General features: G+C 41.3%; 2 protein-coding genes across 2 annotated transcripts; one reads left to right on the top strand and one right to left on the bottom strand.

Moving 5' to 3' along the window:
* Nucleotides 1–1,498: 1,498 nt before the first annotated feature.
* On the bottom strand, nt 1,499–5,298 carry LOC145772286 (uncharacterized). The gene is made up of 15 exons (XM_082584155.1): nt 5,228–5,298; nt 5,115–5,155; nt 4,886–5,045; nt 4,700–4,795; nt 4,513–4,629; nt 4,272–4,418; nt 4,048–4,143; nt 3,789–3,905; nt 3,552–3,718; nt 3,290–3,439; nt 2,906–3,122; nt 2,554–2,829; nt 2,325–2,478; nt 1,800–2,049; nt 1,499–1,658 (listed from the first exon to the last, which is right to left on the bottom strand). The coding sequence occupies exons 1-15, from the start codon at nt 5,245–5,247 to the stop codon at nt 1,552–1,554; spliced, it is 2,115 nt and encodes a 704-aa protein (XP_082440281.1). The 5' UTR covers nt 5,248–5,298; the 3' UTR covers nt 1,499–1,551.
* Nucleotides 5,299–10,576: 5,278 nt separating this feature from the next.
* On the top strand, nt 10,577–14,381 carry LOC145772182 (uncharacterized). The gene is made up of 15 exons (XM_082584030.1): nt 10,577–10,648; nt 10,721–10,761; nt 10,831–10,990; nt 11,081–11,176; nt 11,247–11,363; nt 11,462–11,608; nt 11,737–11,832; nt 11,975–12,091; nt 12,162–12,328; nt 12,440–12,589; nt 12,757–12,973; nt 13,050–13,325; nt 13,401–13,554; nt 13,830–14,079; nt 14,221–14,381. The coding sequence occupies exons 1-15, from the start codon at nt 10,629–10,631 to the stop codon at nt 14,325–14,327; spliced, it is 2,115 nt and encodes a 704-aa protein (XP_082440156.1). The 5' UTR covers nt 10,577–10,628; the 3' UTR covers nt 14,328–14,381.
* The last annotated feature ends 521 nt before the right edge of the window (nt 14,382–14,902 follow it).

The raw sequence follows: 14,902 nt of genomic DNA, 5'->3' as shown, positions 1-14,902 counted from the left end.
TCACCTTAATATTCAGATACTGCTGACATTTCTTGTACAATTCATTCATTTTCTTAATTGAGCAACTGTTTAACCTGATATTTGACGCAGGAGTCTTAGCGGCAATGCAATATGACACAGTACAGTAGTCCTTGTAGCCTATAGGGCCTATATATTATAACTTATTTTCGATTATGTCCAATAATAATTCATTTGGTAGTAGGCTAAAAAAATTTTTATGTGGGAAATAACAGTCAGATGGAAAAGAAAGGGGAAGCCGCGTTAGCTAGTTTTTATGTGGGAAATAACTTGGAAAGGCACAAAGCGCAGCTTTCTATCAAACTGAATGGCTCCGCAAAGTAAACAAAACTTGCACGACGAAACAATCTCATGGGACTGCCTTTGAACATAATAAAACGGCAATAACACATTTAGTTTCGTGATTTGTTCATAAAAGAGTTGTAACAATATTTAACTTTGTTAAGGGCGCACATTTAAACTTTGCCATGGGCGCCATTTTGCATAGGTACGCCACTGGATGGCAGCATGTCATTAGTTAAATTCACTTTTAAACTATATATATTGTACAGCAATTGTGCGTCAACATACACTTATAAATGTTTAAACCTTGAACTAAATCTCGGAAGCACATGCGGTTTGCGCACAATTGCATTTGGAGTGGCGATGAAAAACTACCGTTTTTTTTTGGAATATCCCGGTTCTGTTGTATCTACACCGGCGTTTCTCAGCATGGGGGTCGCGAAGGTCATGTCATGGGAGTCGCAAAGAATTCCAGAAAAATGAAAAATCTTTGCAGCAATCACTTTGTACACAGTAATGTTGTAGCAAGTGACTAATTGGTTGCACTGTTACGAAAGAAAATGCGTCGCTCGGTTATAGGCCAATTTATCATCGTTTGAAGTAGAACGAATGAACTGAACTGAGTCAGCCTGTTTAACCAACACCAGGTTTAACCATTGGTTTAACACCCTCAAAACGTTAGTTGTCAAAACCTTAGTTAAATCAGATTTTAATTATTGTGCAGTTGCGTTTAGTGAGTCAGGAGTAAGCGTAATTCAACAGTGTGTTTTGTGCAATGTAGTTCTCAGTGCTGAATTTATGAAGCCATCAACGTTAAAACGTCATTTAGAAACAAAGCATTCCAAAAACATTCCAAAAACTATCAGCAAGCATTTAGATTTTTTTCAACGCCGTGAGACCGGTTTGAAACGCCAAACAATAAGATGTGACATTAAGCAGTTTTTTTTAAATTAAATGTTATTGAAATGCATTTGTGCTAATTTTTATAGCTTATCTATAAAAAAAAGAGAGCAGGAAGGGGGTCGCAGGCTGTATTAAACACCTAAAAGGGGTCGTGACTCGTGAACCACAAAAGGTTAAGAAACACTGATCTACACATATGACTCAACGCTTTAGGGATGGCTGCGGATTCGATTATCAGTCGTACTTAAACTGGCGGACTAGACTGCAGATGGGTTCCGATGATGACAACGTTGGAAACAACTTTAATTTATTTGGCAGTCAAGTACATTGACAATGCGAATACTAAATTTAGGGAATAGAAAACGCCTTTCGATAAAAGAGCACAGAAATCAAAAGCACAAACGCCAAGAAAAGCAAACCGATTGCTAAAACTGGAAACGTGATGCTCGAGTCTCCTGAAAACATAGAAGTGTCTGTAAGCTACCGTACGTCACGATTAACAAGGTAGACATTAAAAGTGAAGCGACATCACTATTTGGAATTGTTACGCATCCAACTTCCAAAATCGTGAAAGCGGCTATAAACATTCGACAAACCTGATGCAGAAGGGGACTTGACAGCAGGATGCAAACGAATATCCGTTACGCTGGTATTGGAAGTGACGAAAATGGGCTCGCTGAAGTCGGAGTGGAAGGACAGTCTATCAGAGCCGTCGTGGGCAGAGGTTATGATAATAGGACCCACAAAGCGATGGATGTCGGCCCCACGTAAAGCATCTGAATCACCGACCGATCGCTTTTGAACAGTGTCACGACAAACATTGTAGGTAGTTCCATCTGGGCAACCCTGGTGAAAAAATAGAAAGGTTAGGGATGGTTAAGAAATTTAAACAATGTAGTCTATTAATGTTTTATATAAAGCAAAGTGCGAAAAATTGTACAAACGAAGTCAAACAGCGCGTTATAAAGTCACTGAATCGGACAGTAGGCTGTTATGAAGTTGGAATGTCTGTCTGCATGTAAAGCGAAAGTGGTGATTACGGATAAGCAAATTTGCTGCTGCCAGACAAGGCAACTTTCCAAACGACCTTTAACACAATAGCAATCGTGGCAAAAACATACGTATGGTTCCAAATTAGCTTTGTTGCAGAGGACCATTCGAACGTGGATATAAAACTCCGTACAGCCGTTGAGCCTTGGAACACGGAAGGACATGCAGACCGATCGATCACTTCGTCGACCAAGAAGACAATTCAATTCACGAGCAACAGTGCATCTGGAAAAAGACAGTCGTTAAAGGTATAGTGGAGGACCTAGGCGCAGGTACAGAAGGGTAATACAAGAAACTCACCCTTTCTTCAAGAGCACACGATCGGTAACAGCGCGGTTGGAGGAACAGGAAAGATGGGCATCCATTACTTCTGCCACCAAGGATGATTCCCCGTAAGATCCAACAGGTGGATCAATATTAACAGAAAGGTGAAGTGTTTCGGCGACGGTGTAGATAGCTCCGTGGTTGACAAGGAGATTGCGAGGACAAACATCTTGGCAGGTCGAAACCTTGCACAGAGAAATGGAAGTTCGGGCAACCATCTCGCCAGAGATCTGAGGTCGAGGTTTGTCAACCCTGTGCAAAAGAGCTAAGGTGTCAACTCCGAACAAAATTTTAAGTCGACTTAATGAAGCCTGTAATCGGGACTTACACTGGTTTCAAAGCGGCCACAATGGAGTACTCCTTCTGGTAAGAACACGTAAAGTTCACAACGGCTCGGGGTAAGTCGTATAAAGACGATGGCTTGTTGTTGACCCAAATGTTGTTGCTGTAGACGACGTCTCGGCCCGGACCAGAAATCAAGGTATTGCCGCAAAGCGTCGAAAAGGCAGGTACCGTGATGATATGCATCCCATTGGTGGAAACAGCTGAAATGGAAAGGCCAAATATACCATAATTACCTCACTGCAAGGTTAACTGGTAGCAAGGCATCACAAGATGAAATGACAAATGTAAAGCAGGTTCAATGAGAAATCCACGAAAAGGTTAAGTAAACGTGAATTGGGCACGAAGTTGACGGCAAGGACGGGCATACCTCTGCAAAGTGACTGCGTGGAACCAGCACCATCGAGAGTGGTCGACATGTAAATGGAAGCAGCAGTTGAAGCTCCAGCGTACTCTTGCAAAAATGCCGAAGGAATTTCAATGCGAATGTTGTCGTCATTGCAGAAGACCCGTGGAGGACCTGGGCACAAACGATATGACACATGCAGGCAGGTTAAGCGGATCTATACATCGTCTATCAACCATACGACTCAAGACAGAGTAGCAGAAAATCACACACAAGACTTCCATACCAATGTCACAATGTTCCCCAATGTAGCCTTCCGAGCTGAGGCAGTAGTAGCCAAATTCGTGCATGCAGGAAGGGATGCATCGACAGTTGGAGGACTTGCTGCATTTATTGGCTGAACATGCGTTAGTTGGATTCGAAGTGGTGGTAATCGTCGGAGTTGGTTGGCAACTGAAAAAATGAATGAACAAATGTGAAAACCCGAGGATATTGTGGTAAACGTAGCGAAAATGAGACTTACTAGTAACCTCCGCCAGAAACCGTAATGCAAATAGAAGTCCCAAAACAAGGATTAGACGAGCATCCAGTGAAAGTAGTCTCGCAGCGGTCACCATGTACATTGGCAGGACAGACACACCTGAACACAAAATCGAACAGCGTAGCGCAATGACTAAACGGAGTAAATTCGTGCGGAGCACAGAAAACAGAAACGGCAACTAAACAACTTCTAACTATGAACAATGGAGACGGTTATTGCGCGAAGCGCATGAAGCACCAACCTGTTGTTAATGCAAGTACCCACTCCACAAACTCCTGGAGAACATTCAACCAAACCCAAGGGGGAAGATGGGCGGTAGCATAGTGGATACAATTCCCTGTAAAGACCAAAAAAGTAAAATATCGTAAACCAAGCGGCAACCCTCCAGGCACAAAAAATCGTAAGGTGTCAATTTAGTATGCAAAACAGATAAATTAAAAATTTCACATGACAGATGCATCCTACCCAGAATTCGGAGTAAAGATGGTACAAGTAAAGCCATCGCTGCAAGTCACCCCAATGCAAGCGGCCCGAGGAACCAATGGCTGAAGAGCAAGCTGACCATTTGCAACGGATGGGATGTGACCAACTGGAGTGTTACGCATCATGCACCTGAAACGCACAATTGAAAGACAAGCATGAAAGACAGCACTGCCACTGAACAACTGACATGCAAATTCTAAAGCAAACAATTCAAGTTCCCCACTTGTGCTTGCCCCCAGGGAAAATGACACAAACTTCTTGACGCCGACACGGATTGCCAGAACAAAGAGTCCAAGTCTTTTCGCAGTTGCGTCCGTAGTTCCCGGCTGGGCAGTAACATCTGGAAAAAGTGAAGGTGTTCAGTGGCAACGAAAACACAATGGAAACCAGCAATTCAAACAAAATCTCACCTGTCATCCATGCAATGTCCACGGGAACAAACAGCTTCATCACAGTCGACATCGAAGTAAAACAACGGATCGTGACACAAGGGATAGAAATTGCGACTGAAAAAAGCAAAAGGTCAGGGTAACAAGTTAAGCTGATCCTCTCGCAAACAATCGCAATAAGGAGAGTGTCTCGGCATTGGTAGTTACCTCTTGTCAGGCTGAAAAGTGTAGCAATGGTCAGTTCCGCAATCAATTCCACGGCATATGTCAACACTAGTTGCGTCACCGTAGTTCATCACTGGTATTCCTGCTTTTGGAGCCATAACACCAAAATCCCAACGACTAGAATTAGTCGTGACGTTCGCACCTGAAAGTGAGACCACAAATGTAACAAATGAGCAAAGGTAACATGAACACGTTAAACACTGTACTTTACCTTCAGACAAGTCAGCCATGCACCAAAAAAGAACCAAAAACCTGAAAAACAAGATCACGTTAAAATGTGCCCAGCATCCATGCATCTCATTCGATGTTAAATCTTTTACTCACATTGAACTAAAGCTGTCCATTTTTCACCAAATAGAAGTTGCAAAAAAATCTCAACCACACGCAAAACAAGGTACATAAATCAATAGTGAGATCCAGCTTTTGCAGCTACTTTTAAGGCGCACACTAGCAATCACCAGTTTCTACTTTTCGTGTCATTAACGTCGACACAGTTGGCTTGGAATTTACGCCTCAATCTTTTTCATTTCTTGCAACATTCTGCATCTAATTTTAAGTGATGTTGAAATGACGTTTCTCCATTTTATTACCAAGTTTCATCAATTGACGTTAAAACAAGTGTGGGCTACATAAGTTTTTCTGTCAGCGGTATGGCACCTATCTACGATATACTCTATAGAGCATATTTTTGTGAGACCTTCACTTAAAAACCTTGTTTCCTCAAACATTATCCTGTAGTTCTGTAAATTCATGTTGTTTGGGCTTTCACAGATTTTCTTCTTTGCTTAGGGAAATTTATAATTATGTTCATGAATACCATTAACAGTAGGCTATAAGTAAAATCCTTTAAACATAGAATCTAATTGAAAAAATCTCACTGGTCAAACACCCATGGCAAAAATCCTTGATTGTCTAGCTAATCAATAATACTGGCTCTTATGATACCAACTAAGTAGAAGTCTAATCATCATATTATATTGAAAGCTTCGATAACCCAGTGGCTTCCAAGCAGGAATTTGCGGACTTTCGGTGGCCGAAAAAGCGGTTTCACTTTCTGAATGTAGGATAGCCTCTGTCGAATTTTGATACAACATAATTTAGTCATAACGCTTAGACTATTAGAATTCAGAATGTTCAAAAACAATAAATAACATTCTACAGTAGTTGGCTACACATTGGTTATAGCCTATTATAAAAAAAGTGCAAAAAATCCTCATAGTAGAAAAAGTCTAGCAATAGCACCTTGTAAATATAGCCAGTTGGCCTATTTAAACCTTGAGAAAATGGTTCTTCCACTCCATGGATATAAAAACGAACTCTGATGCAAATGGAACATCATCGATCACATGAAGCGAATGTTGCGATGTCTAAAGCGTACTCTGCAATAGGAAAGCTATTTGGTTGTAGCAAAATCAGTCCACTTCCCCAACCAAGTAGGCCTATTCAGAATCGCATATTTTATGGATTTAAAGCTATAAAGCGAAAAATAAAAGGACCCAATTTGTTTCAAAAGGCAACAAATCATGTATTAGAAGAAAACTGCAACAGTCATAGACAGGGCCGTGTGAGCACTATTTCGGCCCCCCTCTCCGAAATCCACCCTATGTTTAGTGATTGCTATTAAAAATAGGACCAGCAGAAAGCGTTTAGGGCGGCAAACTCTTTTCACGTGGGGAAAAGATTTACATTCCTCATTTTAGCAAAGTGTAGGCTTTAAAATTTTATGGAAAAAAATAGCTAATAGGCTATGCCGACAATACAGAAGGGAGCCCCAAATTAGTTGGGAAAGGACTAGACTAGAGTTTTAACAAACTAAAGTTTATAACATACAAGAACAATGCAATACAAAACTTAATGTTCAAATAAATGAAACGAAAAAGGAGTGTGGGAGGCTTGCCCTCCAGAAAGTTTTGACAAATACATTATAATTTTGTTTTGGTCACTTCTTAGGCATTGTCAGGAGCAATATTTTTATTTATCAAGATGCACACTTTGTAGGTGTAAACAAATACATCAAATTAAATTTGGATTGGGTAGAAGTTTTGTTTAAAATTTAAATTAGCCTACCATTTCAATTTTTTTTATTTACAACCACAGAAGGATTTCATTAATTTATTTTTTGAAAGTCTGTATAGCTTACAGCCAGGGATGGAGGAACCACGTGGGCCTCGTGGGCCTGAGCCTACCTACTTTATTTTCTGGGTGGGCCTGGCCCACCCACTTTTGAAAGCCAAATTTAATTTTGATGAGCCTATACTGTAATAAACCACTGGCATAGCCAGTTAGCCACATATTATTCTAAATTGTAAAGGAGCGGCGAGCCTGATGATTTTTCTTGGCGGGCCGTAGGTTGCCGACCCCTGGTGTAAACGATTTCAAATATTAGGAATGCAGCAATGTTATGGGGGTCTGGGGGACTTCGCCCCCCAGAAGTTTGATTGACTTTGACTGCTGCGCCTCTGGGCCCACCTACTTTTAAAATGGTTCCTCCATCCCTGCTTACAGCCTTATGTGTGCCTAGGCCTGCCTTTCAGCACGCAGGTAGAACTTTGAAAATTTTACCTGAGGTGTCTCCACCTTCACAGATAGCATTTTCACTTCATAACATATCTCGATTCACATTGAAATTTATTAATTCAATTATATTAACTAGACTATTTGAGTGAGCAGTGTTTACTTCAAAATATTACATCATTTTATTAGTTTTTTTTTGACACAAAAATCTTTTCACTCCATCAATCCCCAACTATGCTTGCCCAATATTATCGAGATGAAAAAAATGTGATTGAACGAGCGAAGAAGTTTTACAATAATAGGAAAAAATATAAAATTACAAGCCGAAAAACGCTTCAGGAACTAAGTATGAGTGGGCCCCTAATTAGAGCTAAGCCGCTAGTCAGGGGTTTTGAAAGCAGTAAATACCGCCTTGCATGATTTAATTAGCTATGGATTAGGCTATCGAGCTTCTGTAGCATTGTTTAATTTTTTAAACAGTCAAAAAACATTAGACAGATTAAAATGAGTAGGCCCCTAACAACCGTGCCCCCCAGCCGGGGGTACGGCGGCAGTTGACACGGCCCTGGTCATAGATAGGCTACAAACAGAGATGGAGGAACCACGTGGGCCTGGGCCCACCTACTTTATTTTCTGGGTGGGCCTGGCCCACCCACTTCTGAAAGCCAAATTTCTTTGAAAAGGTAGTGAAAACGGCAAATTAGAGAAGGACTTCCAAAAAAAAGCTCTTCACTCATTTGATACACACTCGTTTGATTGCACAAGCCAACAAAAATTTTGGCACAAAAGGTGAGAGTCATTTTAGAGTATTTTAGGGCCCACGATTCCAAAAATGCACTTAGTTTTTTCGAATTTTTGAAACTACCAGGAATTGAATTTCGAACCAAGATTACATTCTTCCGTAACCTACAATTCTAAGCAGCTACTTTATTGCAGAACACAACTTTGTATTCTGTAATTATATAAATGGCCTTCGTACCTTGATGGGTGTTGCTCAGTATATAGTAAGCTTACCATAATAAAGAATTGTGTTTGTTCATCGATGGCTTTGTTTTGCTTATAAGCAATACAATGTATGTATTTTGTTTGTACTTAGTAGCTTAGTTAGTAAGTCTGATACTGTTGAAGTCAACAAATATATTAACGCAATGCACAAGTTGTATATTCTACATCTTGTATCCTAAGGCTTGCTTCACGTCGTATTTTGATTGTTACTAGGCCAGTAAACGTTAAATAGCCGTTTGTTTGGGTTGTAATCAACGTGATTGGTTTCAAATGGCGTTTATACAACTCAGAAATGTGCCTGGGATTACTTTCAGTTTTGTCTATGTAATAAACGACACGGCGTTAAATCTATAGGAGTTCAAAATTGCAAAAAATGTTTTTGCTGTAGGCTATCTTAAAAACGAGAGCCAATTCGAAAAAAACAAGTGCATTTTCGGAATCAGGGGCCTCGAAATACCCTAAAATGACTCTCACATGCCGTGCCTTTAAAAAAAATATTTTTGTTTTTGCCTGTGTTATCTTTGATAGCTCAATGATGAAATCTCATCTTCAAACTTTTCTGTTGAGCCCACTATTGATGGGCAGCACGTGTGTGTGTGGTTGCGTGTGATTGGTGGAGCAATCTATAAATCAATCTAATTGTTCTCCAAGGTTAAAACAATGATATCATTACATAGTATGCAGTGCATGCACGTAGGCCTACTGTATAATGCTGCAGATTATCTCTCCCAGGTTGGTATTATAACTGTGTGTATAGTTTGCCTTTTTATTTGTGTGTATATCGCCATATTTTGTACAACGCTATAGACTATAGAGCAATTTAACAATTTTGTAATTTGTTTGACCAAATCGTGCTCAAAAATGGAACTTTCGCTCGATGGCACAAAAGGCAATCATGAAAACACAATGTGTAAGCGAATTGAAGTATTACGAATACAGCAATGTTATGGGGGGTCTGGGGGGGAATCGCCCCCCAGAAGTTTGATTAACTTTGACTGCTACGGCTTTGGGCCCACCTACTTTTAAAATGGTTCCTCCATCCCTGGCTACAAACAAACAAAATTAATGTCCATTAAATCAAATATCAAAGATTTTAAATTTGCGTCCAGCTTCAAAAATGCTCTGTGGACAGCAAAAGAAACAAAACTTGTTGTATGGCTTTGAGGAAAGGTTGAACCTCATTATAATTGGTGGTAGTCCAACATTGGGGGAAATAGATCACAAAACTAAAAAAATTGAATAATATTTATAAGGCACAACCGCACGCTTTAAATAGATGTCGAACCGACAGTTTAGGCGTCGTGCAAGCACTCTAACATCTGAGCCCAAGGGCAATCGCAGCCGATGACCCACAGCAATTATATTATTAAAATGCTCGATATCATAAGGATGTTTGCCGGGATGTTTAGTAATAATGTTATGGTTTTATTTATTTTCGCTTTACAACAGCTAAGGTCTTGTAGCAACAGGGCTTATTTTAACTTTAAATCAGGTTTACAATGTCATCACATAATTACCCGACTTACTTTCATTGCGCTATGCAAGAAAGACCACAATCAGTACTCTTTTTAAAGTTTTCTGTTTGACCCGACCTGGAATCGATTTCAGATCTACCAGCACCAAAGCCGAAAGCAAAACCATTCAGCTGGTCGAAGCCAGAATGTTTGGCCAGGGAGATTTTTTTCGATTAGGCTTTATCTTTTAAGCATTTTACTTATAGCCTACTGTTAATGGTATTCATGAACATATTTATAAATTTCCCTAAGCAAAGAAGAAAATCTGTGAAAGCCCAAAAAACATGAATGTACAAAACTACAGGATAATGTTTGAAGAAACAAGGTTTTTAAGTGAAGTTCTCACAAAAATATGCTCTATAGAGTATATCGTAGATAGGTGCCATACCGCTGACAGAAAAACTTATGTAGCCCACACTTGTTTTAACGTCAATTGATGAAACTTGGTAATAAAATGGAGAAACGTCATTTCAACATCACTTAAAATTAGATGCAGAATGCTCCAAGAAATGAAAAAGATTGAGGCGTAAATTCCAAGCCAACTGTGTCGACGTTAATGACACAAAAAGTAGAAACTGGTGATTGCTAGTGTGCGCCTTAAAAGTAGCTGCAAAAGCTGGATCTCACAATTGATTTTTGTACCTTGTTTTGCGTGTGGTTGAGGTTTTTTTGCAACTTCTATTTGGTGAAAAATGGACAGCTTTAGTTCAATGTGAGTAAAAGATTTAACATCGAATGAGATGCATGGATGCTGGGCACATTTTAACGTGATCTTGTTTTTCAGGTTTTTGGTTCTTTTTTGGTGCATGGTTGACTTGTCTGAAGGTAAAGTACAGTGTTTAACGTGTTCATGTTACCTTTGCTCATTTGTTACATTTGTGTTCTCACTTTCAGGTGCGAACGTCACGACTAATTCTAGTGGTTTGGATTTTGGTGTTATGGCTCCAAAAGCAGGAATACCAGTGATGAACTACGGTGACGCAACTAGTGTTGACATATGCCGTGGAATTGATTGCGGAACTGACCATTGCTACACTTTTCAGTCTGACAAGAGGTAACTACCAATGCCGAGACACCCTCCTTATTGCGATTGTTTGCGAGAGGATCAGCTTAACTTGTTACTCTGACCTTTTGCTTTTTTCAGTCGCAATTTCTATCCCTTGTGTCACGATCCGTTGTTTTACTTCGATGTCGACTGTGATGAAGCTGTTTGTTCCCGTGGACATTGCATGGATGACAGGTGAGATTTTGTTTGAATTGCTGGTTTCCATTGTGTTTTCATTGCCACTGAACACCTTCACTTTTTCCAGATGTTACTGCCCAGCCGGGAACTACGGACGCAACTGCGAAAAGACTTGGACTCTTTGTTCTGGCAATCCGTGTCGGCGTCAAGAAGTTTGTGTCATTTTCCCTGGGGGCAAGCACAAGTGGGGAACTTGAATTGTTTGCTTTAGAATTTGCATGTCAGTTGTTCAGTGGCAGTGCTGTCTTTCATGCTTGTCTTTCAATAAATTGTGCGTTTCAGGTGCATGATGCGTAACACTCCAGTTGGTCACATCCCATCCGTTGCAAATGGTCAGCTTGCTCTTCAGCCATTGGTTCCTCGGGCCGCTTGCATTGGGGTGACTTGCAGCGATGGCTTTACTTGTACTATCTTTACTCCGAATTCTGGGTAGGATGCATCTGTCATGTGAAATTTTTAATTTATCTGTTTTGCATACTAAATTGACACCTTACGATTTTTTGTGCCTGGAGGGTTGCCGCTTGGTTTACGGTATTTTACTTTTTCGGTCTTTACAGGGAATTGTATCCACTATGCTACCGCCCATCTTCCCCCTTGGCTTTGGTTGAATGTTCTCCAGGAGTTTGTGGAGTGGGTACTTGCGTTAACAACAGGTTGGTGCTTCATGCGCTTCGCGCAATAACCGTCTCCATTGTTCATAGTTAGAAGTTGTTTAGTTGCCGTTTCTGTTTTCTGTGCTCCGCACGAATTTACTCCGTTTAGTCATTGCGCTACGCTGTTCGATTTTGTGTTCAGGTGTGTCTGTCCTGCCAATGTACATGGTGACCGCTGCGAGACTACTTTCACTGGATGCTCGTCTAATCCTTGTTTTGGGACTTCTATTTGCATTACGGTTTCTGGCGGAGGTTACTAGTAAGTCTCATTTTCGCTACGTTTACCACAATATCCTCGGGTTTTCACATTTGTTCATTCGTTTTTTCAGTTGCCAACCAACTCCAACGATTACCACCACTTCGAATCCAACTAACGCATGTTCAGCCAATAAATGCAGCAAGTCCTCCAACTGTCGATGCATCCCTTCCTGCATGCACGAATTTGGCTACTACTGCCTCAGCTCGGAAGGCTACATTGGGGAACATTGTGACATTGGTATGGAAGTCTTGTGTGTGATTTTCTGCTACTCTGTCTGAGTCATATGGTTGATAGACGATGTATAGATCCGCTTAACCTGCCTGCATGTGTCATATCGTTTGTGCCCAGGTCCTCCACGGGTCTTCTGCAATGACGACAACATTCGCATTGAAATTCCTTCGGCATTTTTGCAAGAGTACGCTGGAGCTTCAACTACTGCTTCCATTTACATGTCCACCACTCTCGACGGTGCTGGTTCCACGCAGTCACTTTGCAGAGGTATGCCCGTCCTTGCCGTCAACTTCGTGCCCAATTCACGTTTACTTAACCTTTTCGTGGATTTCTCATTGAACCTGCTTTACATTTGTCATTTCATCTTGTGATGCCTTGCTACCAGTTAACCTTGCAGTGAGGTAATTATGGTATATTTGGCCTTTCCATTTCAGCTGTTTCCACCAATGGGATGCATATCATCACGGTACCTGCCTTTTCGACGCTTTGCGGCAATACCTTGATTTCTGGTCCGGGCCGAGACGTCGTCTACAGCAACAACATTTGGGTCAACAACAAGCCATCGTCTTTATACGACTTACCCCGAGCCGTTGTGAACTTTACGTGTTCTTACCAGAAGGAGTACTCCATCGTGGCCGCTTTGAAACCAGTGTAAGTCCCGATTACAGGCTTCATTAAGTCGACTTAAAATTTTGTTCGGAGTTGACACCTTAGCTCTTTTGCACAGGGTTGACAAACCTCGACCTCAGATCTCTGGCGAGATGGTTGCCCGAACTTCCATTTCTCTGTGCAAGGTTTCGACCTGCCAAGATGTTTGTCCTCGCAATCTCCTTGTCAACCACGGAGCTATCTACACCGTCGCCGAAACGCTTCACCTTTCTGTTAATATTGATCCACCTGTTGGATCTTACGGGGAATCATCCTTGGTGGCAGAAGTAATGGATGCCCATCTTTCCTGTTCCTCCAACCGCGCTGTTACCGATCGTGTGCTCTTGAAGAAAGGGTGAGTTTCTTGTATTACCTTTCTGTACCTGCGCCTAGGTCCTCCACTATACCTTTAACGCCTGTCTTTTTCCAGATGCACTGTTGCTCGTGAATTGAATTGTCTTCTTGGTCGACGAAGTGATCGATCGGTCTGCATGTCCTTCCGTGTTCCAAGGCTCAACGGCTGTACGGAGTTTTATATCCACGTTCGAATGGTCCTCTGCAACAAAGCTAATTTGGAACCATACGTATGTTTTTGCCACGATTGCTATTGTGTTAAAGGTCGTTTGGAAAGTTGCCTTGTCTGGCAGCAGCAAATTTGCTTATCCGTAATCACCACTTTCGCTTTACATGCAGACAGACATTCCAACTTCATAACAGCCTACTGTCCGATTCAGTGACTTTATAACGCGCTGTTTGACTTCGTTTGTACAGTTTTTCGCACTTTGCTTTATATAAAACATTAATAGACTACATTGTTTAAACTTCTTAACCATCCCTAACCTTTCTATTTTTTCACCAGGGTTGCCCAGATGGAACTACCTACAATGTTTGTCGTGACACTGTTCAAAAGCGATCGGTCGGTGATTCAGATGCTTCACGTGGGGCCGACATCCATCGCTTTGTGGGTCCTATTATCATAACCTCTGCCCACGACGGCTCTGATAGACTGTCCTTCCACTCCGACTTCAGCGAGCCCATTTTCGTCACTTCCAATACCAGCGTAACGGATATTCGTTTGCATCCTGCTGTCAAGTCCCCTTCTGCATCAGGTTTGTCGAATGTTTATAGCCGCTTTCACGATTTTGGAAGTTGGATGCGTAACAATTCCAAATAGTGATGTCGCTTCACTTTTAATGTCTGCCTTGTTAATCGTGACGTACGGTAGCTTACAGACACTTCTATGTTTTCAGGAGACTCGAGCATCACGTTTCCAGTTTTAGCAATCGGTTTGCTTTTCTTGGCGTTTGTGCTTTTGATTTCTGTGCTCTTTTATCGAAAGGCGTTTTCTATTCCCTAAATTGAGTATTCGCATTGTCAATGTACTTGACTGCCAAATAAATTAAAGTTGTTACCAACGTTGTCATCATCGGAACACGTCTGCAGCCTACTAGTCCGCCGGTTTAAACAACTGCCGAGCCAATAGCTGGTTGTCTTGCATAATAAATCAACTGTTGCCAACGATTTAGTTAAACTACCTATGTTAAGCGTCAGGAACGTGAGTTGCGCATCCATAGCACAGGCTTGTGGCACTCACGACGCGTCAAACTTAATGATTCGAGTTAACCGATTTAATTTATGGACATTGGGCTCCTAATCCACCACTACACCATTGTTGCGGTCCTTAAAATTTTTTTCAGACCAGAAATATCAAGTACCCTACATGGTGCCACACTCCCAAAGCATTACAAGAATTTACATAACCGCGTTCAAAATAGGTAAGGAACTTTGCGGGTCTCCCTAATTTTAGGCTTATTTGTTGCCACTGTCACAGCAACAAATGCCTGCCTCAGACCTTTTTCGCACACTTCGAAGTGTTTTGGTTACAACATAAATATATAAGCAAAATTCGCTGGTGCGGCCGCTTGAAAGCTG

This window comes from Aplidium turbinatum, chromosome 6, assembly GCF_918807975.1.
Source record: "Aplidium turbinatum chromosome 6, kaAplTurb1.1, whole genome shotgun sequence".
Taxonomy (NCBI): domain Eukaryota; kingdom Metazoa; phylum Chordata; class Ascidiacea; order Aplousobranchia; family Polyclinidae; genus Aplidium; species Aplidium turbinatum.
The sequence above is the reverse complement of the archived record's forward strand: the minus strand, read 5'-3'. Positions and strand labels throughout refer to the sequence as shown.

Excerpts from the sequence above, each read along its gene's own strand:
- LOC145772286 (XM_082584155.1), bottom strand. The coding sequence starts at position 5,247 with ATGGACAGCTTTAGTTCAAT. Across the intron at positions 5,156-5,227 it reads ATGGACAGCTTTAGTTCAAT|GTTTTTGGTTCTTTTTTGGT; the intron begins GTGAGTAAAAGA and ends CTTGTTTTTCAG. Across the intron at positions 3,440-3,551 it reads TGGGGAACATTGTGACATTG|GTCCTCCACGGGTCTTCTGC; the intron begins GTATGGAAGTCT and ends GTTTGTGCCCAG.
- LOC145772182 (XM_082584030.1), top strand. The coding sequence starts at position 10,629 with ATGGACAGCTTTAGTTCAAT. Across the intron at positions 11,177-11,246 it reads GGACATTGCATGGATGACAG|ATGTTACTGCCCAGCCGGGA; the intron begins GTGAGATTTTGT and ends CACTTTTTCCAG. Across the intron at positions 11,833-11,974 it reads GGTACTTGCGTTAACAACAG|GTGTGTCTGTCCTGCCAATG; the intron begins GTTGGTGCTTCA and ends TTTTGTGTTCAG.